Below are 27,739 nucleotides of genomic sequence, written 5' to 3'. Positions count from 1 at the left end.
ACAGTGGTGAATCGGCGACAGGGTCATTTAACTTTGTCTGACCCTGCACCGGACCTAACGTCTGACCCTGCTCCAGATCTGACGTCTGACCCTGCTCCAGACCTTATGTCTGACCGTGCTGAAGACTTTATGTCTGACTCTGTACCGGGCCTAACGTCTGCCCCTGAATCTGCCCCTGACCTTACATCTTACCCTGAGCCTGACCTTACATCTGACCCTGTCCTGGCCTGAAGTCTGACCATGCTTTTGACCTTACCTCTGACCCTGTATCTGACCTTATGTCTTACCATTTACCTGATCCTGTGCTTGACCTTGCACCTAACCCTGACCCTGCATCTGACCTTGTACCTGGCTCTGTGCCTGAGTCTAAACCTGACCCTGCATCTGACTCTGCACCTAACCATGTTTTTGACCCTGCACCTGTTTGTGGTTCATGGTTTGGATTTGTGGGATTCTTTATCAAACTGCACCTGTAGCGTGCAAAGTCTTTACTAGATGACAATTCATGTCTTACCTTTGTGATACCACGGCAGATACCACGGACAGGAAACATTAACGACAGAGCCAGGCGAGCCATCAGGCCAACATGTGTAGTGATCAAAAGTCCTGTTACACACCAAACCTGATCAACAAACAAACACACACACAAACACAACTTTATATAATCAGCATTCAAAGCAACAAAATGTCTATAATCAATGATAATTTCAGTATAATTGTATGTGTGTGTGTGTGTGTGTGTGTGTGTGTGTGTGTGTGTGTGTGTGTGTGTGTGTGTGTGTGTGTGTGTGTTATACCTGTTGCAGGTGGGCTGCTGTTGTAACCCTGAATGCACTCATTTCTGTAGTTGGCCCATTGCTCTCGCAACGTCTTCAGAGCCAGACAGAGCTGCACACACACACACACACACACACAAACACACACACACACACACACACACACACACACGCGCACACACACAAACACACACACCAAGCTGTTATACATGAAAAAAGGATCATTATTATAGACTAGTATAAAATAAAACTAAATAAAAAATGAAATGAAACAGAATTTATAATTTAATGTAATGTGTAAATCTGTATTGTGTGTTTTTATGTGAATGAGACATGTCGAAATAAATCTAAACACAAAACGACTCCTGCATCTTTTGTTGTTGGTATTTATTTATTTGTACTATCTCTCCATTTTCTGTTTTTCTTTATCTTTCCCTGCTCCCTTCTCTTCTTCTCCTGAGTCAAAACAAATTTCAGATCTTGCATAAGGTGCATGATCTCAGGGGCCTGTAACTGCAGACAGCAATGATTTCTAATCATTCAGAAGTTTATAGATAGTTAGATGGACAGTGTGTGAGTGGACAGTGTCTTAATAGACAGTATGTGAGGTCAAGGTTTGTTGGTGGACAGTTTGGGAAGTGTGTTAGTGAACACAGTGTTGTTGGACAGTATTAGTATAGAGTGTGTTAGTGGACAGTGTGGACAGAGTTTTTAAAGTGGACAGTTAATTAATAGACAGTGTTGTAATAGATGGTCATTGTGTTAGTGGACAATGTGACAGTGTGTTAGTGGACTGTGTGTTGTTGGGCAGTGTGTAAGTGGACAGTGGGGACCATTTTTTTAGTTGACAGTGTGGACAGTGTGTTGTTGGATAGTGTGTTAGTGGACAGTTTGGACATTGTGTTAGTGAAAAGTGTGTTGTTGCACAGTGTGTTAGTGGACAGTGTGTTTGTGGACAGTGTGGACAGTGTGTTGTTGAATAGTGTGTTAGTGGACAGTTCGGATAGTGTGTTAGTGAAAAGTGTGATGTTCGATAGTGTGTTAGTAGACAGTGTGTTGTTGGATAGTTTGTTAGTGGACAGTGTGGACAGTGTATTAGTAGACAGTGTGGACAGTGTATTAGTGGACAGTGTGTTGTTGGACAGTGTGTTGTTGGACAGTGTGTTTTTGGACAGTGTTGTTGGACAGTGTGGACAGTGTGTTAGTGGACAGTGTGTTAGTGGACAGTGTAGACAGTGTGTTAGTGGACAGTGTGGACAATGTGTTGTTGGACAGTGTGTTAGTGGACAGTGTAAACAGTGTGTTAGTGGACAGTGTGGACAATGTGTTGTTGGACAGTGTGGACAGTGTGTTAGTGGACAGTGTAGACAATGTGTTGTTGGACAGTGTGTTAGTGGACAGTGTAGACAGTGTGTTAGTGGACAGTGTGGACAATGTGTTGTTGGACAGTGTGTTAGTGGACAGTGTAAACAGTGTGTTAGTGGACAGTGTGGACAATGTGTTGTTGGACAGTGTGTTAGTGGACAGTGTGGACAGTGTGTTAGTGGACAGTGTGGACAATGTGTTGTTGGACAGTGTGTTAGTGGACAGTGTAGACAGTGTGTTAGTGGACAGTGTGGACAATGTGTTGTTGGACAGTGTGTTAGTGGACAGTGTAAACAGTGTGTTAGTGGACAGTGTGGACAATGTGTTGTTGGACAGTGTGTTACTGGACAGTGTAGACAGTGTGTTAGTGGACAGTGTGGACAATGTGTTAGTGGACAGTGTGGACAATGTGTTGTTGGACAGTGTGTTAGTGGACAGTGTGGACAGTGTGTTAGTGGACAGTGTGGACAATGTGTTGTTGGACAGTGTTAGTGGACAGTGTGGACAGTGCATTGTTGGACAGTGTGGACAATGTGTTGTTGGACAGTGTGTTAGTGGACAGTGTAGACAGTGTGTTAGTGGACAGTGTGGACAATGTGTTGTTGGACAGTGTGTTAGTGGACAGTGTAGACAGTGTGTTAGTGGACAGTGTGGACAATGTGTTGTTGGACAGTGTGTTAGTGGACAGTGTAGACAGTGTGTTAGTGGACAGTGTGGACAATGTGTTGTTGGACAGTGTGTTAGTGGACAGTGTGGACAGTGTGTTAGTGGACAGTGTGGACAATGTGTTAGTGGACAGTGTGGACAATGTGTTGTTGGACAGTGTGTTAGTGGACAGTGTAGACAGTGTGTTAGTGGACAGTGTGGACAATGTGTTGTTGGACAGTGTGTTAGTGGACAGTGTAGACAGTGTGTTAGTGGACAGTGTGGACAATGTGTTGTTGGACAGTGTGTTAGTGGACAGTGTGGACAGTGTGTTAGTGGACAGTGTGGACAATGTGTTAGTGGACAGCAGAGGTGACAAAAGTACACACATCCTTTATTTAAATAGAAGTGCAGATACTGATGTTTTAAAAGAATCTGGTAAAAGTTGAAGTTCTGACTGCACTTTTTTACTCAAGTAAAAGTTAAGACGTTTGGGATCCGACATGTTCTTCAGTAAAAAGTAGTGATTATCACTCACTGTTTTAGTGTCACTTTAGTGTTCATCGCAACGTAATTGTACATTTCTATTTTACATTTAATTTCTAGTTCTAAATGTACCTTAAATGAATACTTTAACATTTTTTAATACTCTTATCAACATGGGCATGAACAAATATTAATGCTTTATGCAAATGTATGTTTATTATTAGTGAAACATAAAGCATGAGGAATAAATATTCTTGTAAATGTTTTAAATTAATTATGGTATTTTAAATAATCAGGACACCAAACAGAACCTTTGCTATGTTTCCAATCAACAAATCAGGTTTTCAGGTTGTTTTCTTTGTGTTCTTTGTAAAAAAAAAATTTTACAGCATCTGTTGTTATTATAAGTGTATACAAATAAAAGTAAACCCTTTACAGATTCGAATGATGTAGTGCTTTTATCTGTATGATGAAAAAAACGTAAGATTGTTTCAGCGTTATGATGGAAAAAAAGCCACAAAACGCGTCAGCGCGTTTGTCGACCCCAGAGGGCTAATTGGGGCATCATGGTGGATTTTGGTGCTGATTTGAGACTTGGTGCATCAGTAAAACAAATCATACTATTACAAAAAACTTTTCGGTGGAGTTGTAAACTGTAAACGTGCAATGAGAAGAAAAAATCTTGACATTTCACCAAATAGATTGAAACTAAAATAATGAGTCTGATTTGAAAATGTAAGAAGTAGAAAATACAGATGTTTGTGTAAAAATATACAAGTGAAAGTAAAAAGTTGTCCAAAAAATAAATGGTGAACTAAAAAACTGATACCAGGAAAATCTACTAAATTACAGTAACTAAGTATTTGTACTTCGTTATTTCCCTCCTCTGGTGCACAGGGTGTTGATGGACAGATTGTTGTGTATAAACGTGTGATGGTCATGTGATGTTTCTGCTTATCAGTTTTAACGTCTGCCTCTCTGTGTGAAAGAGATCTGAAACAGGTAATGGAGGAAGAACATCTTACATTCCCACATTCCTGTGTGTGTGTGTGTGTGTGTGTGTGTGTCTGTGTGTGTGTGTGTGTCACGGTCTGTTAACTCTCCACAAGTTGACTTTTTAATGACCATGAATGAGTGTGTGTACTGTTTTGAGAGAGAGAGAAAGAGCGAGAGAGCAGAGGTGACATATGAACACTAAATATCCTGACTCATGCTCATGTGATACTCAGGTGATGACTGTACACTGCTGATAAAACAGTGTGTGTGTGTGTGTGTGTGTGTGTGTGTGTGTGTGTGTGTGTGTGTGTGTGTGTGTGTGTGTGTGTGTGTGTGTGTGTGGTGTGTATACACTACACGGCCGATGGTTTGTGATAGACTCAGTGTAAGAGTCAGTGTTAGACTCTGTGTTTGAGCCGGTGTTTGAGTCGGTGGTAGACTCGGTGGTAGAGTCAGTATTAGAGTCAATAATAAAGTTGGACTCTCAATGTTAGGAGTTGGTGTTAGAGTCAGTATTAAAAACCGTGTCAGACTCTCAGTGTTTGAGTCGGTGTTGGAGTCAATATTAGAGTCAGTGTTAGAGTCAGTGTTAGACTCTCAGTGTTTGAGTTGGTGTTAGATTCAGTATTAGAGTCAGTGTTAAGAGTTGGTGTTAGAGTCCGCATTAGAGTCAGTGTTAGACTCTCAGTGTTTGAGCTGGTGTTAGAGTCTGTGTTAAGAGTTAGTGTTAGTCATTGTTAGACTCTCAGTGTTAGAAGTTGGTGTTAGAGTCAGTATTATAGTCAGTGTTAGACTCTCAGTGTTTGAGTTGGGGTTAGAGTCTGTATTAGAGTCAGTGTTAAAAGTTAGTGTTAGAGTCGGTGTTAGACTCTCTGTGTTAAGAGTTGGTGTTAGAGTCAGTATTATAGTCAGTGTTAGACTCTCAGTGTTTGAGTTGGTGTTAGAGTCAGTGTTAAGAGTTGGTGTTAGAGTCAGTATTAGAGTCAGTGTTAAGAGTTGGTGTCAGATTCCGTATTAGAGTCAGTGTTAGACTCTCAGTGTTTGAGTTGGGGTTAGAGTCGGTGTTAAGAGTTGGTGTTAGATTCCGTATTAGAGTCTGTGTTAGGCTCTCAGTGATTGAGTTGGTGTTAGAGTCGGTGTTAGACTCTTAGTGTTTGAGTCGGTGTTAGAATCAGTGTTAGACTCTCAGTGTTAAGAGTTGGTGTTAGAGTCCGTATTAGAGTCGGTGTTAGACTCTCAGTGTTTGAGTCAGTGTTAGAATCAGTGTTGGACACACCGATGCTGTTAATGTTGTGAAACACTGTGCAGGTGAGCGTGTTACCTGTGTGTGTGAGGAGAAGGTTAAGAGGAGCAGAAGCAACCGCAGGAACATCCCTCAGCCTGAGAGTCACTGCATCCTCACTCTGCCACCCTCAACATCGCACCTACATGGAGACGAGTCCACACAAATACGTGACACTTTACATTTACAAAGCATTAAATATTATCCATTTATATCCATTTAGAGTTACATTTAACTTCCTGTTCTCACTAGCATCCTAATCTGTGACCACGAGTGTCTGACTGGGACTGGGATGTGGAATTGGATGTGGAATTGGATTTGGACTGGGATGTGGACTTGGACTTGGATGTGGACTGGGATGTGGAATTGGACTTGGATGTGGACTGCGATGTGGAATTGGATTTGGACTGGGATGTGGACTTGCATGTGGACTGGGATGTGGACTTGGATGTGGACTGGGATGTGGAATTAGATTTGGACTGGGATGTGGACTTGGATGTGGACTGGGATGTGGACTTGGATTTGGACTGGGATGTGGACTTGGATGTGGACTGGGATGTTCAAACAGAAAAAAGTTTGGCTCTATATTGTACACAATTTCTAACTCTGCATTCGAGGAAAGAGACAAGGAGATAACCAGCCATCACTGCCTCCACACCAACAGTGTGAACGGCTTTCTCCTCATGCTTCTCAAAAGATTTAATAAAAATCAGGCGTTTGGCTTCTCTCAGCATCTTACACAACACACAACACACAACACGCAACACACAACACGCAACACACGAACATCACATCTCTCACAGCAGCTACACACTGGGACTGTAAAATGATGGTTATTATAAAATAAAACATGCGCTTATTATAGATCCTGCAGCCATTAATAAAGATGTGTGTTTGTGCAGCATGCATGATGTGTTATCATCATCATCATCATCATCATCATCATTATGGTCATCATTATGGTCATCATCAAATTCATGTCATCTCACAGTAAACAGGAACTGAATGAGCAGGAGTGTGTGTCTCTGAGGAGGGAGAACAGTTTTCCTATACTGAAAGGAGCCCACACACACACACACACACACACACACACACACACACACACACACACACACACACACACACACACAAAAGCAGGGCAGTGGGCCACAGACTGTGGTTCAAATGACAGAATGTCATGTAGTGCAAAGAAATCACATAACTTGTGTCATTGTGGTGTTTTTATTTTATTTTTATATTTCTTAGGGGTTTTGAACCAAAACCCCTAAGGGGTTCAAAACCCATAAGGGGTTCAAAACCCCTTATGAGAGATACTACATCAGGGACCGTGACGTCGCCCGGTATGGCGCAGCCGGGGCCCCACCCTGGAGCCAGGCCCGGGGTTGGGGCTCGTATGCGAGCGCCTGGTGGCCGGGCCTTCCCCCACAGGGTCCGGCCGGGCTCAGCCCGAAGGAGCGACGTGGGGCCGCCTTCCAGTGGGCTCACCACCTGCAGGAGGGACCGTAAGAGGCCGGTGCTAAGAGGATCGGGCAGCAGTCGAAGGTGGAGGCCTCGACAACCCGATCCCTGGACACGGAAGCTAGCTCTAGGGACGTGGAATGTCACCTCGCTGGCGGGGAAGGAGCCTGAGATTGTGCGTGAGGTTGAGAGGTTCCGACTAGAGATAGTCGGGATCACCTCTACGCACGGCCTGGGCTCTGGAACCACACTCCTCGAGAGAGGATGGACTCTTTACAACTCTGGAGCTGCCCATGGTGAAAGGCGTCGGGCTGGTGTGGGTTTGCTTATAGCCCCCCAGCTCAGCCGCCATGTGTTGGAGTTTACCCCGGTGAACGAGAGGGTCGTTTCCCTGCGCCTACGGGTCGGGGATAGGTCTCTCACTGTCGTGTGTGCCTACGGGCCAAACGGCAGTATAGAGTACCCGGCCTTCTTGGGGTCTCTGGGAGGGGTGCTGGACAGTGCTCCGACTGGGGACTCCGTCGTTCTACTAGGAGACTTCAATGCACACGTGGGCAGCGACAGTGACACCTGGAGGGGCGTGATTGGGAGGAACGGCCCCCCTGATCTGAACCCGAGCGGTGTTCAGTTATTGGACTTCTGTGCTAGTTACAGTTTGTCCATAACGAACACCATGTTCAAGCATAAGGGTGTCCATCAGTACACGTGGCACCAGGACACCCTAGGCCGCAGGTCGATGATCGACTTTGTGGTCGTTTCATCTGACCTGCGGCCGTATGTCTTGGACACTCGGGTAAAGAGAGGGGCGGAGCTGTCAACTGATCACCACCTGGTGGTGAGTTGGATCCGATGGCGGGGGAGGAAGCTGGACAGACTCGGCAGACCCAAGCGTACTGTGAGGGTCTGCTGGGAACGTTTGGCCGAGCCTCCTGTCAGAGAGATCTTCAACTCCCACCTCCGGCAGAGCTTTGACCAGATCCCGAGGGAGGCCGGAGATATTGAGTCCGAGTGGACCATGTTCTCCACCTCCATTGTCGAAGCGGCCGCTCGGAGCTGTGGCAGTAAGGTCTCCGGTGCCTGTCGAGGCGGCAATCCCCGAACCCGGTGGTGGAAACCGGAAGTAAGGGATGCCGTCAAGCTGAAGAAGGAGTCCTACCTGGCCTGGTTGGCTTGTGGGACTCCTGAGGCAGCTGACGGGTACCGGCAGGCCAAGCGAACTGCAGCCCGGGTGGTTATCGAGGCAAAAACTCGGGCCTGGGAGGAGCTCGGTGAGGCCATGGAGAAGGACTATCGGCTGGCCTCGAAGAGATTCTGGCAAACCGTCCGGCGCCTCAGGAGGGGAAAGCAGTGCCCCACCAATGCTGTTTACAGTAGAGGTGGGGAGCTGTTGACCTCAACTGGGGATGTCGTTGGACGGTGGAAGGAATACTTCGAGGATCTCCTCAATCCCGCCGTCACGTCTTCCATTGAGGAAGCAGAGGCTGAGGGCTCAGAGGCGGACTCGTCCATCACCCAAGCTGAAGTCACCGAGGTAGTAAAGAAACTCCTCGGTGGCAGGGCACCGGGGGTGGATGAGATCCGCCCTGAGTACCTCAAGTCTCTGGATGTTGTGGGGCTGTCTTGGCTGACACGCCTCTGCAGCATCGCGTGGCGGTCGGGGACAGTGCCTCTGGAATGGCAGACCGGGGTGGTGGTCCCTCTTTTTAAGAAGGGGGACCGGAGGGTGTGTTCCAACTATAGGGGGATCACACTTCTCAGCCTACCTGGGAAAGTCTATGCCAGGGTACTGGAGAGGAGAATACGGCCGATAGTAGAACCTCGGATTCAGGAGGAACAATGTGGTTTTCGTCCAGGCCGTGGAACACTGGACCAGCTCTATACCCTCTACAGGGTGCTGGAGGGTTCATGGGAGTTTGCCCAACCAGTCCACATGTGCTTTGTGGATTTGGAAAAGGCATTCGACTGTGTCCCTCGCGGCGGCCTGTGGAGGGTGCTCCGGGAGTATGGGGTCGGGGGCCCTTTACTAAGGGCTGTCCGGTCCCTGTATGACCGAAGCAGGAGCTTGGTTCGCATTGCCGGCAGTAAGTCAGACTTGTTCCCGGTGCATGTTGGACTCCGGCAGGGCTGCCCTTTGTCACCGGTTCTGTTCATAATTTTTATGGACAGAATTTCTAGGCGCAGCCAGGGGTCGGAGGGTGTCCGGTTTGGTGACGACACGATTTCGTCTTTGCTCTTTGCAGATGATGTTGTCGTGTTGGCTTCATCAGACCAGGACCTTCAGCATGCACTGGGACGGTTTGCAGCCGAGTGTGAAGCGGCTGGGATGAGAATCAGCACCTCCAAATCCGAGGCCATGGTCCTCAGTCGGAAAAGGGTGGCTTGCCCACTTCAGGTTGGTGGGGAGTTCCTGCCGCAAGTGGAGGAGTTTAAGTATCTTGGGGTTTTGTTCACGAGTGAGGGAAGGGTGGAACGGGAGATTGACAGACGGATCGGTGCAGCTTCTGCAGTAATGCGGTCGATGTACCGGTCTGTCGTGGTGAAGAAGGAGCTGAGCCGCAAGGCGAAACTTTCGATTTACCAGTCAATCTACGTTCCTACTCTCACCTATGGTCATGAGCTCTGGGTCATGACCGAAAGGACAAGATCCGGGATACAGGCGGCCGAAATGTGCTTCCTCCGCAGGGTGGCTGGGCGATCCCTTAGAGATAGGGTGAGAAGCTTAGTCACTCGGGAGGAGCTCGGAGTAGATCCGCTGCTCCTCCACATCGAGAGGGGTCAGCTGAGGTGGCTCGGGCATCTGTTCCGGATGCCTCCTGGACGCCTTCCTGGGAAGGTGTTCCGGGCGCGTCCCACTGGGAGGAGACCCCGGGGAAGACCTAGGACACGCTGGAGAGACTATGTCTCCCGGCTGGCCTGGGAACGCCTTGGTGTCCCCCCGGAAGAGCTGGAAGAAGTGTCTAGGGAGAGGGAAGTCTGGGCATCTTTGCTTAGACTGCTGCCCCCGCGACCCGGCATCGGATAAGCGGGAGAAGATGGATGGATGGATGGATGGATATTTCTTAGTGAACCTATTTATTTATTTACATATTTATTTGCATTATTTAGTTTTTATTTGTGTTTATTACTTAATTTACTTTTTAATTTTGCTTCATTTTTGTTTATATTTAAATGTATTTGTGTAATTTATTTATTATTTTATTATGTTTTTTATTTTCTTTTTACACATTTATTTGCTTATTTAATGTTTATTTAATATACTTGTATACCCTATTTATTTATTTATTTATTATATATTTGATGTATTTTCTGTTTACTTTATTTGTTCCTTTTGATTTATTTGTTTGGGATTTTTTTCTTAAGGGTTTTTTTTGTAAAAAAGAGGAATAAACAAAACAAAACAAAACAAACACACACACACACACACACACACACACACACACACACACACACACACACACACACACACACAAACAAATTATGACATGGTCACAGAGACTGATTGTGGTTTATACTAATGTGTGTGTGTGTGTGTGTGTGTGTGTGTGTGTGTGTGTGTGTGTGTGTGTGTGTGTGTGTTGGGGGGGGGTGGGGGTGGGGGGGGCAGTAGGTAAGGGGTAACTAATGGTTTATTGCCACAGGTAGGCAGTGGAATTACACAGTCATACATCACACACAAGAAGTGCTTGGACCCCTTCAGGTCGCTCACAGCTTCACAGACTTCTCAGGAAAGTCCACGCTGGAGTCCGTGTTCCTCCCTGGATGACCTCTGGTGACCTTGTGCGGTGTGCGAGAAGGTGGGCGTCGTTCTTGAAGCCGGAGAACGGAACGGAATCTGAAACGTTTCTGCAAAAAACACCCTGAACGTGAAAAAATTTTTTGGCTAAAACGTTTCAAATTCCATCCTGTTCCACACTGTAACCATGTAAGACCCCGGGATTCCAGCAGGATGTAAAGGCACGGGGGTTTGGATGTCTCACACACACACACACACACACACACACACACACACACACACACACACATGCACGCACGCATGCACTCACGTGCACACACGGCTCTTGAAATAAGCCGGGTCTCGCAGCACTGATTTAATCTCAATGCTAACGCCCTGGAGATTACACGTGGAGGCAAACGATCTTCTGTGCTGTGGTAACGATCTCTCTGTGTCTGTTTCACAAACACTATCATTACACACACACACACACACACACACACACACACACACACACACACACAGAGCAGCCATCAGAAAAAGCAGCAGTGTCTCAAACTGTGTCAAGTGATTGTAGCTGCCACAGATAATACAATCAATACTACACATCCCACCCTCTATTACACTTCACTCACACACACACACACACACACACACACACACACACACACACACACACACACACACACACACACATCTCACCTTAAGGATACACACTGTAATACTAATCTCAAAAAGTAAGAGTGTGTGTGCTCATGTGTGTGTGTATTGTATGTGTGTTGATCTGAACTTGTCCTTGTTACTGGAACAGTGTGAAATTCCTGTTCGGCTTACCTCTGTGTGTGTGTGTGTGTGTGTGTGTGTGTGTGTGTGTGTGTGTGTGTGTGTGTGTGTGTGTGTAAAATGCACCCTTCTGTGCGCATTAACACTAATGAAATTATGGCACAAAGATGTGAGTTTGTGTGTGTGTGTGTGTGTGTGTGTGTGTGTGTGTGTGTGTGTGTGTGTGTGTGTGTGTGTGTGTGCTGTGTTTAAATCTATATGACGTGAGTACAGTGTGAATGTGCTGCTTCGCTTCAATGCGGTTATAAGCACTCATTAAAAGCGTATTAGCATCCTGAGTCCTGAGTGTGTGATTAAACGAGCTGAGAGCCATTTAAGGCTAACACGCTCCACTGACCCCTAGTGCCAACACACACGGCTCAGCAAACACACGCTGCTCGGCTAGCACACACCGCTCAGCTAATACACACTCATCGGCTAACACACACAGCTCAGAAAACATACACTGTTTGGCTTAACACACACTGCTTTGCTAACACACACTGCTCGGCTAACACACACTGTTCGGCTAACACACACCGCTCAGAAAACATACACTGTTTGGCTTAACACACACTGGTTAACACACACTGTTCTGCTCGGCTTAAAACACACTGCTTGGCTAACACAGACTGCTCGGCTAACGCACACTGATTAGCTAACGCACACTGTTTGGTTAACACACACTGCTCGGCTAACACACACTGCTCAGCTAACACACACTGCTTGGCTTAACACACACTGCTCAGCTAACACACACTGCTCAGCTAACGCACACTGTTTGGTTAAGACACACTGCTCGGCTAACACACACTTCTCAGCTAACACACACTGCTCAGCTAACACACACTGCTCAGCTAACACACACTGGTTAACACACACTGTTCTGCTTAGCTAACAGACACTGCTTGGCTTAACACACACTGCTCAGCTAACACACACTGATCAGCTAACGCACACTGTTTGGTTAACACACACTGCTCGGCTAACCAAACTGCTCAGCTAACACACACTGCTCAGCTAACACACAATGCTCGGCTAACACACTCAAATTTGAACATCATATTCCACATTTAGTCCCCATTTGCTGTTCTAATAAGCCTCACTCTTCTGTTAAGATGTTCCTCCAGATGTTAGAGTTTGCTTGTGGAGATTTGTGGAGATTCCTTCGGCCATTAGAGTGTTAGTAAAGTCAGATACTGATGGGGGTGAGTTGAGGAGGCCTGTGGTTAGGAGGCCTGTGGTGCAGTCAGTGTAAAATCTAAGTAGAGTTGAGGTTAGAGCTCTAAAGCAGGAGATCTTTCACTCCAACCCATGTACAGCATATCTTCATGAAGCTTTGTGCTCACAGGGGAATTGTAATGGTGGAAAATATCGAATCTAAGTGAATACTCTAGCTTTGATCTGAATAGAGAGACATTGAACATTTAGGAGGATTTAAAGACCTCTTTGGGGTTTAGTCCACCATTTGGAACCAAACGTATGTTCTTCTTCTTCTTCTTCTTCTTCTTCTTCTTCTTCTTTAAAAACTAAGTGTTGACTCCAAGCAGCTAATTTTTTTTTATTATTTCTTATTTAAACTCCCACTGTGCTGAAGAAAATCAGCTATCAGGAGAATGATATCTTCTGGAGTCTCAATTTCCATGAATAATATTTAGACCACCTATATGTGCAATGAAGAAAAGCTCTATCTTGTTGCTGAACACAAGAGTGTGAGGATGCTGGCGTTCTGAACTAAAACACTTGGTTTGTATCTTCGATCTTAATTCTGTGTATTTCATCTCACAGATGTGAGAGCTGGTCTTGGTCCTGCATTGCAGTTTGGATGATAATTGATTCGGAGATGAAAGGAACAAGAGGAGAGACTTTCTCTCGCTTTTTCCTTAATGGGGTCAGTGCTCTTGGAAAACTGTGACCATCCAGACACTCCTGCTGAATCCTAATTAGCAAAGATAGAAGAGCAGATAGAGACAGGAGCTTTTTCATCTTCTCTGTTCTACTTAAATTATAAATACTGAGAAGGAAATCCAGACTGCTGTGAAAATCACAAAGAAATGGGTTTTTTGATTACTTCTGGAGAAATTCCGCTTGACTTAGTCTTCAGTGTCCATCGGTGTGTAGCAGTTTTCTATCAGACTCCATCAGTGTCCATCTATCTCCATTAATGTCTATTAGTGGCCATCAGTGTTCACCAATGTCCAAAAGTCTTCATCTGTCTCCACCAGTGTCCAAAAGTCTTCTTCAATGTCTCCATCAGTGTCTCCATCCAGGGGCATCTGTGTTCACTAGTTTCTTCCATTGTCCATTATTCCATCAGTGTCCATAAATGTCCGTCAGTCTCCACCAGTGTCCATCAGTCTTCATCATTATGCATTAAACACCATCAGTCTCCATCAGTGTCTATCAGAGTCCACCAGTCTAAATCAGTATCCATTAATCACCATCGGTCTCCATCAGTGTCTTTCAATTTTCCTCAGTCTTCCTCAGTGTCCATCAGTCTTCCTCAGTGTCCATCAGTGTCCACCAGTCTTCCTCGGTCTCTAGCAATAATCTGACAGACACCATCATTCTCCATCATGTCTATCATTCTCCACCAATGTCCATCAGTCTTCATCAGTATCCATTAATGACTATCGGTCTCCAACAGTGTCCATCGGCCTTCCTCAGTATACATCAGTCTTCCTCAGTATACATCAGTCTTCCTCTGTATACATCAGTCTCCTCTGTATACATCAGTGTCCATCGGTCTCCATCAGTGTCTATCAATCTCCCTCAGTATACAGCAGTGTTCATCAGTCTTCCTCAGTGTCCATCAGTCTTCCTCAGTCTCTAGCAATTATCTGACAGACACCATCATTCTCCATCATGTCCATCAGTTTCCACCAGTGTCTATCAGTCTCCACCAGTATCCATTGATCACCATCAGTCTCCATCAGTGTCCCTCAGTCTTCCTCTGTATACATCAGTCTTCCTCTGTATACATCAGTGTCCCTCAGTCTTCCTCTGTATACATCAGTGTCCCTCAGTCTTCCTCTGTATACATCAGTGTCCCTCAGTCTTCCTCTGTATACATCAGTGTCCCTCAGTCTTCCATTATACTGTATTACATAACAGTCTCCATGATTCTAAATCAGTGCATGTCACTTTCCATCTGTCTCCATCAGTGTCTATCAGTCTTTACCAGTGCTGACCTCAATAATGATGAAACAATAATGAATCAATGGTTCCCCTTTAGTGTCTGATCTATTAGACTCGATTAGCTACTTACAAATATAGTTATATTTAGCATACAGAAATCCAGTAAAATCTAATAAAATAACCTTACAGAAGAACAGAAATGCTAAAAGTTGAAGGAGTACGACACGTGCTAGGTGAAAGTCGTGACAAATTCGAATCGCATAGTTAGTTGATAAACTGAGCGCAAGAAACGCTACTTTATTTACATCAATGCAATATCAGAGTTTTCATCTTTTTGAAAAACGATCCAATTATTTATATATGAAAAACATACATGGCTTCTTGCACGTCTATTATTGTCCTGTTGTCAAGTCAATTTGCAAGCGAAATGGACGTGAAAATCATAGACAGTGTTCTTGCAGCTCATTCGGGCGTGTAGCAGAGACAGGAAATTAGCCTATTGGGAGGAAAAAAAACAAACCGTGTTTATATAAAAACACTAGAGTGACAAATAAGTGCTCTTATCTCTCTGTTTATAGAAACGCAGGAGCCATTTTCAGCCCGTAGTCTCACATCCGTCCAGCTTTTATTTATTCACATCACTTGTTCGGACGCATGATAGAGTTTAGTCTGAGTCTCATCAAATCTGGATTATTTATTAGCTATCGAACCACTGCGACGTTTTTACTCCGACATTTTTTTATTACATTCGGTTAAAAGTTTAGGCCGAGGTCAACAGAGGAAGATCGCAGCCAAGCGGAAATGAGGAGAAACAGAAATGAATCATTTCTGCTTCCTGTACAGAGCTGTTGCCATTGTTTTCACGTCGAATGCGCAGTCAAAGCGAACGTCAACGAAACAAACAAATCGCTCTAGGTGTCAAAAAATCAACGAATTGTTCGTAAACAACCCACTGCTACTGCAAAGCATAAATGATGAAGTTCATTTCACATTTCCTTTATCATAAAAATATGAAATGGAGAATATCACCAGACTGCTAAGAAAAGGATGACCAGATGATACGCCAAATCAGCTACTTCTTCACTTCAGCACTCAGTTGGTTTAGTTCCCATCGCTTCATTTCCCATTTTTGCATTTTCTCATCATTTTATCTCCATATATCTGACTTGTTTTTCGCTCAGTCCGGGTTTATTTTCTTCTGGTTTATGTTAGAATTTAAAACGAAGTCTGCATCTGTTCTATGTTACACCAGAATGGTTCCAAAATGCAAATTATAATTTTTTTGAAAATGATTTCTGGACAGGATAAAAAAAGCCCTCACCCCCACCCACCACAGGACATGATGCAGAACAAAGACTTCTCTCCTGTTGTTAATGTTAGCATTGTTAACTCATAGACCCTGGTGAGTGTGATTGACAGGAAGTTCAGGTGTGAGTTCACAGCATTGAACACAATTCATCCATCCATCCATACATCCATCCATCCATACATCCATCCATCCATCCATCCATCCATTCATCCCTCCATCCATCCATCCAGCCAGCCATCCATCCATCCATCCATTCATCCATCCATCAATCCATCCCTCTATCCATGCATCCATCCATCCATCCATCCATCCATCCAACCATCCATCCATCCATCCATCCATCCATCCATCCATCAATCCATCCCTCTATCCATGCATCCATCCATCCATCCATCCATCCATTCATCCATCCATCAATCTATCCCTCTATCCATGCATCCATCCATCCATCCATCCATCCATCCATCCAACCATCCATCCATCCATCCATCCATCCATCCATCCATCCATCCATCCATTTGTGGTAATAATTGTGTGTATATAATCTGTTGTTTGCAGGAAGGTGTGCAAATCATTAGCATTGTGTTGGTGCTATACATCAATTCTCAACAGTGCATTTGTTTAAATAAGTGTGTAAATCAGACGAGACCGACACACACACACACACACACACACACACACACACACACACAGTAAAGCAGGCAACAAATCAAAAAGGGAAAACGCACACAGTGATGTCAAGTTGCAGTGTGTGTGTCTGTGTGTGTGTGTGTGTGTGTGTGTGTGTGTGTGTGTGTGTGTGTGTGGTGTGTGTGTGTGCTGTTAAATGGTATGTTATCACTGGTTTGTGTGTGTGTATCATTAGTGTATTTGAATGATGTAGGTGTGTGTGTGCAGTTGTATGTGTTGTTGAGTGGTGTGATTGTGTTTTTTTTAGTAATGTGTGTGTTTTGAGTGTGTAGTGACACCTAAAACGCTCAGTCTACATATAGCAGAGCACATGCTACAAAACTGGATTCATACAGATTGTGTCCTAAACCCCCATCCACTGTTATACACTCATACAAACACACACACACACACACACACAAACACACACACAAACACACATACATACACTCACACTAACATATTCTTTTTGAAATTGTGACTAAACATGATGTGACTGAACTTTGCACATTGTTATCACTACTCTATATTATGGAGTGGTGTTATGAAGCAGGGTTCTTCTCATCACCCCAATCTCCATTATTTTTCTACAGTAGCACACCCCCTAGTGTTCTTTTTTCTCTTTCACCACAGGACCCCACTAACCATTACAATTCTTCCAGGAAGACATGGTGCACTGTGAGAGTTACCTAGAGTTACAAACTGTTTCCGTTCTCAAGATCTGTGCATTATGGCAGCAATAAACAGCATTTCCCTTACCATTGTCTCTTTCCATTCCTTTTTTTATGACCAGTGCTGGATGAAGCACACAAACCATGTACTTGAGTTAAAGTAGAGATACACAAGGTCAAATATGACTCCAGTGAAAGAGTCCCCTTAAACTTTCACCTGAGTAAAAGTACAAAAGGAATTGCTTTCAAAAGTAGGGATTTATTACGACGATAACAGTCCTATTATCATTTTTGTCACAAGACTCTTTGCTTAATCAACTCAGTTTATGGAAAGACTCGAACGTGACTCTCAGCACACTGATCTAATAAATAGAGCCACAAGTGTTTTGGCAAGTTAAAGTCCATTCATTTATTCCTCTCAAAATGTCCTGCTTGCTGTTAAACTGTATGTTGGTGATAAGTTGAGGAGTTCATAAATAAAAACTAACGACTGATTTTAGTAAAAAGTAATATATTTGACATTAAAATGTAATGAAGTCAAATGATATTGTCATTTGTGGTGAGAGTAGGAAGCAGGTTGAGAAGATCCTGGAGAGGTGGAGGTACACGCTGGAGAGAAGGGGAATGAAAGTCAGTAGGAGTAAGACAGAGTACATGTGTGTGAATGAGAGGGAGGGCAGTGGAGGGGTGCGGATGCAGGGAGAAGAGGTGGAGAAGGTGGAGGAGTTCAGGTACCTGGGGTCAACAGTGCAAAGTAATGGAGAGTGTGTTAGAGAAGTGAAGAAAAGAGTGCAGGCAGGGTGGAGTGGGTGGAGAAGAGTGATAGCAGGAGTGATTTGTGATAGAAGAGTATCTGTGAGAGTGAAAGGGAAAGTTTAGAGGACTGTGGTGAGACCTGCGATGTTGTATGGATTAGAGACAGTGGCATTGAGTAAAAGACAGGAGGTGGAGCTGGAGGTAGCAGAGCTGAAGATGTTGAGGTATTCGTTGGGAGTGACGACGATGGACAGGATTAGAATTGAGTTCATTAGACGGACACCGCATAGAGGATGTTGTGGAGACCAGGTGAGGGAGGTGTGATTGAGATGGTTTGGACATGTGCAGAGGAGGGACATGGGGTATATCAGTAGGAGAATGCTGAGGATGGAGACACCAGGAAGGAGGAAAAGAAGAAGATCAAGGAGGAGGTTTATGGATGTGGTGAGGGAAGACATGCAGGTAGTTGTTTTGAAAGAGGCAGATTTAGAGGACAGGGGGGTATGGAGATGAAGAAAAAAAAGTCTCCCTAAAAGAAAATATGTTAAAAAAGTACAGATACATGAAAAAGCTGCACTGTTCATCACTGCTTATGACTGAGAGTTAAAAAACAAAATCTAAAACTGGAGACTCCTTCCACAAATAACTAAATAAATAAACATCACTTTATAGACCAACATTCACATTTTTAGCCTGTTTACTTAGAACATTCTTAAAAAACCCACTACTGACAATCTGACTTCAACAGCTCTGTGCAGATATCAGGATGAAAAAAGGAATCAGTGAGTTGGAATCTCAGACTATATTACTTTTGCAGACGTTTCAGTCTAAAAGTCATTCCACAGATTAAAACTAGCGTGTTTTTTCTATCAGTGCGTTTGTGTATTACATTAGCGTTTCCTCTGCTTCCTGTTTTACTAAACGTCTTGGTCTTTCCCTCCTCAAACACACCCATCGCACACGTTTATTCTCTTTTAATGCTGAAATAAAGGATGTTAAATCGGCATCGGAGTGTGTGGAATGAGGAATGACAGAGAGGCAGCAGGAGAATGTGAAGTGTGTGACTGCGGTGTGGTGTTTGGGAACCCTGACTTTTCTTCTGCTTTACGTACACACAGCATCCAATATGTCTCGCCTCAGGAGAATAGAAAACCCACATGGACACACACACACACACACACACACACACACACACACACACACACACACACACACACAGCAAATATGATGGAGATCAAAAGCTTTTACACCTTCCAGACTTTTATCTTCTTTTTGTTCCCGACACACACACACACACACACACACACACACCTCATGTCGTGTGCAGATCAACCTACTGCTTTTTTTCCATTATTCATACACTATATGGCCAAAAGTTTGTGCACATCTTACATAAGACTGATATGTGATTTTGAACATCTGATTCCAGAATTACTTCCAATTTGCTGTTATGATAACCTCCACTCTCAAGATTTTAAAGTGTGCTTATTAAGTGTTACCTTATATGTTGTTCCAATACTTTGGTCTATATTGTGTACCCTATTACATTGTCTCATATCTTCACTAATGCATCTCAGATACTTTTTTCTTTAAACTTGCCATTTTACTTTATACATATACTGGATTTACAACAGGTTCACGATTGCATTTTAATGAATGAACTCAAAGTGACTTTAATTTCATCAATCAGCCACTAATTAAACTTTACACACAAACTTTTGGAAATTTTACCTCATAACTGCTAATTTACTCTGCCTCATGTAAGAGGCAAGTGTTCCGAACTCAACCGCCAGCAGTGAGGTGGAGAACCTTGGGCTCCCAACTAATAGTGGCTCTCTCTCCTATTTCTCTTGCTACAGGCAAAAGAAGGCAGATGTGGAAGAGGAATTCCTGCCGGATCCTCGCAACGCCTCGTAACTGAGGGAGATTCATCAACCCTGCGCAGGAAGACCCCGACCCCTACGAGCCGATAGTGACCGTGGCAGAGTCAGCCCACCTGTCGGGACCTTAGGTGAGAACGCCCTGCTCCTTCTCCCGCTCTGGCCACTCCTCACCCCTGTTTTTTTCCGGGCACCAGAACACTATCCCCTTCCTTTTAGTTTTGGTCCCTAATAAAGACACCTTAACTCCGATTTAAGTTTCTCGTGTCTGTGTTCAGCCCGACGTGGCGGCAAGTCGCTACACAATGAATAAATCTACACTGGTATAAGTCATCAGGGTCTCTAGATGAAGCTTACCCTCAAATATTGTCTCAGCATTTCTAATAATGTCACACCTACAAATTTTTCTAGTTATTTTCTAGAGTTTCTAGTTGTAGCTCACACTCCAAAAATTTACTTTAAAGCCTTTATAAGTAGCTCACATTCACAAAATTCTACCTCAGAGACTTTAGTAGTACCACACACACACACACACACACACACACACACACACACAGAGAAGTTCATTTAGTTATTTTCTCTTCATCCCTTTTTCAAGGTGCAATGGATCATTAAATGTCTGCAAATCTGTTTCATTTGTTCTTGTACAATTGGCATTTTGCTGTGTTTTATGGCTGCACTATTCCCACAGTAATGTATGTAATGCAGTATTGAATTTGACAAATGAAAGAGGGAAAAAAAGTAATCGAGAGAGCGAGAGAGAGAGAGAGAGAGAGAGAGAGAGAGAGAGAGAGAGAGAGAGAGAGAGAGACACAGGTAAGCATGTGTACAGAGAAGTGTGCACTCCAACAACACTAATGCATTTATTTTCAATCAAATGACCCCCTTAATTCTTTATGTCAAAAGTACTTTTCTTCACAAAAAATTAGTGTAACTGAGTTATGTGAGGAATTTAGAGGCAGCACTTCACCTCCAGTGAATACAAGTGAATTCGTAGCCTTAAACACACTTGAGCAAAAGAGTTACAGCCCAGAGGGTGTAAATCTGTGATTCGTCACTAAAATACTGTTCTGTCTCTCGCAATTGTAATGAATTGTAATTGTTAAGACACTGAGTTGATGGATTAGTAGATACTCAATCAGTGTACACTTTCTGTGCTCGCACCAATCAGAGCCAAAAGCTAATGGTTTTCCATGCAGTGTGTTAAATTGTCGTCAATTGGCTTTTTATTATGCGCAATTTTATCATTAAGGGGCACCAATACTTTTACATCACAAACAGATGCAGTTATCATTTGTAAACATAGTAAACTCTTAGGTGTTCATAAATATCGTTTTGATATTAACCCCATGTTAGCTGAAGACCTTTAAGTTTCCCTTTATCAGGTCCCTTTATCCCCCCTAGGCTCTCCCTTCACCGGGGCATTTATGATACATATCTAGTAAATGGCACAAATGGATATCCTGGTAACCACCTAAACTACTTCTTGCCATTGTGTGCTCCTTGAAAAAGCAGCTTTTGTGCGACATTTTGAAGCTTTTGTGCGACATTTGCTTCCTGTTGGTGGGTATGTTGGTCTGACTGTTGGTTTGTTTATCTGATTGTTAGCCTGTTATTTTGATTGATAGCCTGTCCTTTGTTGTCCCTTCCACCCATTTTGCCGGCTCCCTTTAGGTTGAGAACAGACAAGAAGGAGCACACACCTACCTTCTTCACATAGGGATTCATAAATGTTTAGACACAGTAGGTAAGAGGGCAATTTCCTTTGATTTTATTGTTCACTTAGCTTTGTGCAGTTAGCTAGTTTTTGGCAGTCATGTTAGCGATCGGTACTCTACATGCCATTATGTTATGTGTTGAAAAATTAAACTATATGTCCACCCTCCTCCCCTACAGGCATTCACTATCACTACACTTACCTGCTAATCTTACATTTTTCATTTTCTTCCACTCACCCAAGGTTTTTGCCTTCTGTGGGAACAAACAGTGGACAATTTGTCAATGCATTTTAATAAGACTAAAAAGAGGATCAGAAAGACTAAAGATACACTGACTGGTTGAAGACAAAGTGGTGCTATGTTTAAAATAGCACGTTTTTGTGATATGTGAAAAAAAACCTGAAATAACCAATGTCTGATCTTTTGCACCTTTTTTAACACCATTCAAGTGAAAAGCAAACAGGAAAAAAGTGAAAACTAATAATAACCTGATTGCGTAAGTATGCAAACCCTCTTAGAATAATAACCCTGTTCTCAGAATTGCCACGTACAACTCGTGCATAAAAGTAATTCACGCTCGTCAGTAAAACACAAATACATTTTAGTGGTATTCTGTAAACCAAACCATCAATCTAGACAGTTCAAAACAATACAAAATATTGTGAACATATTAGCTTATTACCAAGTTACCAATTGGGGTAAAATAGTAGCTCAGTGTTTAAGGCTCTGAGTTACTGAATTAAAGGTCAGGAGTTCAAGCACCAATATTTGGGCCCAATATTTGGGCCCTTGAGCAAGGCCCTTAACCCTCTGTGCTCCAGGGGCACTGTGTCATGGCTGACCTTGCGCTCTGACCCCAGATTCTCAACACTGCTGGTATATAATTGTACATGTGACAAGTAAATGCCTTCTTTTCCTTTTTACCCCTTTAAAGAACCACCATTCATATGTTGAAGGATGGTGGTAGAAGCATCATACAAATGAGCTGCTTCTCCTTAGCTTGAGTGGGTCTGTAATTAAGATTCACCTAAAGATGTCCAGCACAATAATGTAAAAAATTACCAAATCCAAGTCAACAAAGGAATGGCTTCTGAAAAAGAAATTAGCATTTTGGAAGACTTAGAGAAAAACTGTGTAAACTGAAGAGTGCTGTGCACAGGAGAACTTCTTGCAATTTGATTATATTGGGAGAAATTTAGCAAGGAAGAGTGGAATAAAATGAAGAAAATTAAGATATTGTTAGACCCAGAAACTGGGAGCACTGCATCACAAGCAAAAGTTGCTATATAGGCGTTTGTATTTGTATATATGTATAAATATTTCTTATACAACATGTATACTTGGTTATTGGAAATGTAAAAAAAAAGTACTTAAAAATTAGTACCTTTTACATTTGAATTTTATACCCTAGTGTACACTTTTTTTTTTTTAGCCATTACACATATTTAAACATGTCCATCTGTTGCAGTAAACCCGCCTCTGTAATTAACATGGCACATGCACGGACCGTATGTGCGTAGGTTGGAGACTAACGAGCATGGAATATGTAAATAAAGTGCAGATTGTCATGGTGACCATTGCCAAGGCAACACAACACAAACTAGGTCAAGAGTTGACAACATTATCAATTATGAAACGTGCTTGGACTACACAGGAGTTCACAAACCTCTCGTACTTCTGGCGATGGAGCTCTTCCTGTAACTATGTCTACAGATGACCCAAAACCTACACTGCAACACTAAATGGAGATCAGTGGTATAACTGTTCCTGCTGAGTCGAATCGAGTTAGGTGAGGAACTGAATGGTACCTATTTGAACCTGATATTAAAATTGCTATCCACAATATTCCCATGATGCCTTGCACCATGAGTGTATGTAAAATGCATGAATGCATTAATACATATTAGGAAGTGTTATCAAAAGGTTTTGAGAATAGCTTTGTTTACAAAAAAGTGCTTTATCTACGTATGTTCACACACTATCACCTTTAAAATATTGGCCTTGCACAGCAAGACAATGCTCCCAGCGTTCCTGCCACTTTTGGAACGTGTCCTGAGAGTCTTCCATTTGAAGCATGTCAAGCACCTTCTGCACTGGATCTTCACAATGGTGTCAAAATAGTAACCTTTGAGCTGAACCTTCATCTTCGAGAAGAGGGTGAAGTTCGCAGGAGCCAAATCTGGCAAATAGAGTGTGTGGAAGTGAGATTGTGTGGATTGTTCTCCGATGATCATCATGCACAAGTAGCCGAATGGTTTCGTCATATCCAGGGGTTGAGCTCGTTGAAAGTCTTCCTGAGATCTCGTTAGCTTCCAGTGATACTCTTCCAGTCTTGAAGTGCATATGCCAAACAAAACACCACAAAAGACTAATTGCTGCATCGCCGTATGCAAACGTATGCTCCTTGTTCTAACTTGATGAAATCGCAGTCGTGGTAATGTATGTGGTGAGAATAGCACCTGTTAGCACCATTAATTTCGAAACATTTTGATACAATCACTAAGAACTACTGATAACATCATGCCAGCAATTGTACTTGGGTTAACCTGCTATGTATATGGCTACCATAATGTCCATTTGCAATGTGCCATGCTGCTGTTGATTTCTCCCTTCAACAGCTGAAGAATTCGGAATTTCAATCCGCACTAAAGTGCTTGTTCAGTCTTTTGTCATTTAGAGCCCGGACTCCTGCACCTCACTAAAGACAGCTCTGGCTCTGAGCAACATCTGACCTCTATAAGTAATCCAGAACACAACTGCATGCCATGTTTTTAACCTTTCTAAGTTCCCCACATTGCTACGCTCCTCCACTGGCTTCCACTCCATTGATCACTCCTCCTTCTACTGCTGTATGACTGTTCCCTCCTTCTTCCACCACTGCACCACTGATCCCTCCTGCCTCTACTGCTGTATGACTGATCCCTCCTTCCTCTACCACTTTTCCACTGATCCCTCCATCCTCTACTGCTGCCCGACTGATCCCTCTTTCCTATACCACTTTTCCACTGATCACTCCCATCCTCTACAACTGCTCCATTGAGTCCCGGGAAGTGCAGACACACTGCCAATCAAACAGTTTCACTGTACACATGACCCCTGGCTGTCCAGGAGACACACAGCCAATCAGACAACAGCATTAAAACCACGTGACCCGTTTTTAGGGTCAAATGACAGAAGGGTCACATGAGTTATGCTGAGTCAGTAAGATACTGAATAATCGCTGTTAATGATCAATGATTAGCACACACACACACACACACACACACACACACACACACACACACACACACACACACACACAGAATGTTTCAGTTCTCTTACTGCAAAAACTCGCTGTCAACAGGTAAACACACACACACACACACACACACACACACACACACACACACACACACACACACACACGTACACAGACACACACACACAACCCACTAAATGATGATGTTTTGATGTTTTGATTCTTGTTTATGCAGTGACATACACTCTGTGTGTGTGTGTGTGTGTGTGTGTGTGTGTGTGTGTGTGTGTGTGTGTGTGTGTGTGTGTGTGTGTGTGTGTGAGAGAGAGAGAGAGAGAGAGAGAGAGAGAGAGAGAGAGAGAAAGTGCATGTGTGTGTGTGTGTGTGTGTGTGTGTGTGTGTGTGTGTGTGTGTGTGTGTGCGCGTGTGCGTGTGCGTGTGTGTGGTTTAATAAATTACTCTTGTCTTTTGGCAGCATACTGGAATTCTCTAATTCTCCGATAAAACACACACACACACATACAAATAAATATATACACACACACACACACACACACACACACACACACACACACACAATTACTGAATTCATGCAAAAGGAATATAGGAGTCATACGTGTATAAACATACTCACACACACTCACACACCCACACACACACACACACACACACACACACACACACACACACACACACACACGAAGTAAAGACTCATGACACAGAACCCAATGAAACTTCAATACCGCAGTAAACACACACACACACACACACACACACACACACACACACACACACACACACACACACAACAACATTGTTACACAATTCCTGGGGTGATTTTGACATCATAAATGTACACACACAAACAAACACACACAACACAGTTAATAATGTATAATCACTTGAATTTTAAGTTTTTTATATGGCCTAGACTATAAAAGTCAGCAGTTGACATAGCAACAACACAAACACACACACACACACACACCCATGCCGTCAATTAACTGCAGACCAATTTGGTATGGTCTGGTAAATGCTACAAAACACATAGGTCAATGTCTGCATGCAAACAAACAAACACACACACACACACACACACACACACACACACACACACAAACACACACACACACACACACACATGCATGGAAACAGCTCAATGACTTTTAGTGACTTGACATGATAGCTGGAGTTTGAACTTTTTAAAGGGTCGATACTCTCTTACACACACACACACACACACACACACACACACACACACACACACACACACACACACACACACACACACACACACACACACACACACACACACACACATTTTAGACCTTTATATAGAAACTCTTTCCCGTCCCCTGGTGGTCTAGTGGTTAAGATGCAGCGCTCTCACCGCTGCGACCCGGGTTCGATTCCCAGTCAGGGAACCATCCCCAGCCACTCTTAGTGCCGGGCCCAAGCCCGGATAAATTGGGGAGGGTTGCGTTAGGAAGGGCATCCAGCGTAAAACATGTGCCAAATCAAATGTGCGGAGCATCCGCTGTGGCGACCCCTAACGGGAGAAGCCGAAAAGAAAGTTTTTATATAGAATCTCTTTCCCATGGAACAAATGTAAATGCTTGTGTCCCTTTAAACAGCAGAGATGAAAATTGTGTGTGTGTGTGTGTGTTCATGCTTATAGGCTACTTGACTTAGCAGGTTTATATCTCTAGGTATGAATGTTGTGTGTGATGGTGTGGTGTGTGTGAGGTCCATCAGAATGTCTCAATGTCACTGTGATGTTCATCTCTAGGCACAGTCCTCACCTCCTCTGTGTTTGCTGCTAGCGATGATGCTGAGATTTATGTTGAGGACATGTTTCTCACTCGTATCGTGTGAAATCGCTGTGTACATTCTCCTCTGAAATTTTGCCTTTACTTGAACTAGGAGACCCAAACCTGTTCCAGCATCACAATACCTTTGTACACAACGCCAGTTCGGTGAAGATATGTTTTACATGGTTGCAGTGGAAGATCACCTGCTGTTGAGCTCAGAACACCTTTGGGATGAATTGGAATTGTGACTTCACCCTCAGGCTTCCTCACCTCACCTCACCTTAGTACCTGACTTTATATATTAAAACCTTTGTACCTAAATGAGTGAAAATCTCCACAAAATCTAGTGGAACATCTTCCCAGAAGAGTGGAAGTTATTAAAACAGCAACCGAGGACTAAAAGTGGAATGAGATGTTCAAAAATCACATACCAATTTTATGGTCTTAGTGAATAAAGCCCCAATTCCAGATGCTTTCTATCAGTTTACCCAAAAAAACATTTTCTTCTGCTCAGTGAAAGCATTGACGAGGTTACACAATCTTGCAACACATTCCGACATCCCCTGATTATCAGTTGTGAAGAAAAAAAAAATATTTGGAACCTTTATATTTACTACACATAAGATCCCTGAAGATGGCTACAGATTCCACAACATTTCATTTGTTCACTTTTATAAAGATGACCTTCGCTTGAGCAGAAACTATTTAAATCCTTGGAACCTGTAAGGTAAAGGTTCTACTGAGCCATGTGTGTGTGTGTGTGTGTGTGTGTGTGTGTGTGTTTAATCCTTCAGATTAACTGCTATAAGTACAAATACCTGAACACACACTGCTTTATATATAGACGTTAGAGAGCGTTATGAAAAGATTACACTTCTCTTCTTCTATTTGGAGCTCCATAGATACTGTTACACCAGGATCCTACGTTCTGATTGGTTAAAACATTATGGTTTCTATAGTAACAGCTTGAAAGCGAGATTAAATCATTGATAAAAAAAAGAATTGCT

The 27,739-nt window shown here is 43.3% G+C and overlaps 1 protein-coding gene across 3 annotated transcripts in view; it reads right to left on the bottom strand.

Annotated features, from left to right (window-relative positions):
* The window catches only part of gcgrb (glucagon receptor b), a 40,272-nt gene that overhangs the window by 11,199 nt on the left and 1,334 nt on the right, over positions 1-27,739 (bottom strand). For 2 of the 3 annotated variants that reach the window (XM_083522607.1, XM_083522608.1), the window contains 3 exons: positions 5,590-5,692; positions 798-888; positions 515-622 (listed from right to left, as the gene is read on the bottom strand). In XM_083522607.1, the coding sequence (XP_083378733.1) occupies positions 515-622; positions 798-888; positions 5,590-5,640 (250 nt within the window). In that variant the 5' untranslated portion in view covers positions 5,641-5,692. Of the gene's footprint in view, positions 1-514; positions 623-797; positions 889-5,589; positions 5,693-10,673; positions 10,852-27,739 lie in introns of all 3 variants that reach the window. The other variant, XM_083522609.1, reaches the window with a different exon arrangement.

Source organism: Silurus aristotelis, assembly GCF_946808225.1.
Source record: "Silurus aristotelis genome assembly, chromosome: 20".
Lineage (NCBI taxonomy): Eukaryota > Metazoa > Chordata > Actinopteri > Siluriformes > Siluridae > Silurus > Silurus aristotelis.
The sequence above is the reverse complement of the archived record's forward strand: the minus strand, read 5'-3'. Positions and strand labels throughout refer to the sequence as shown.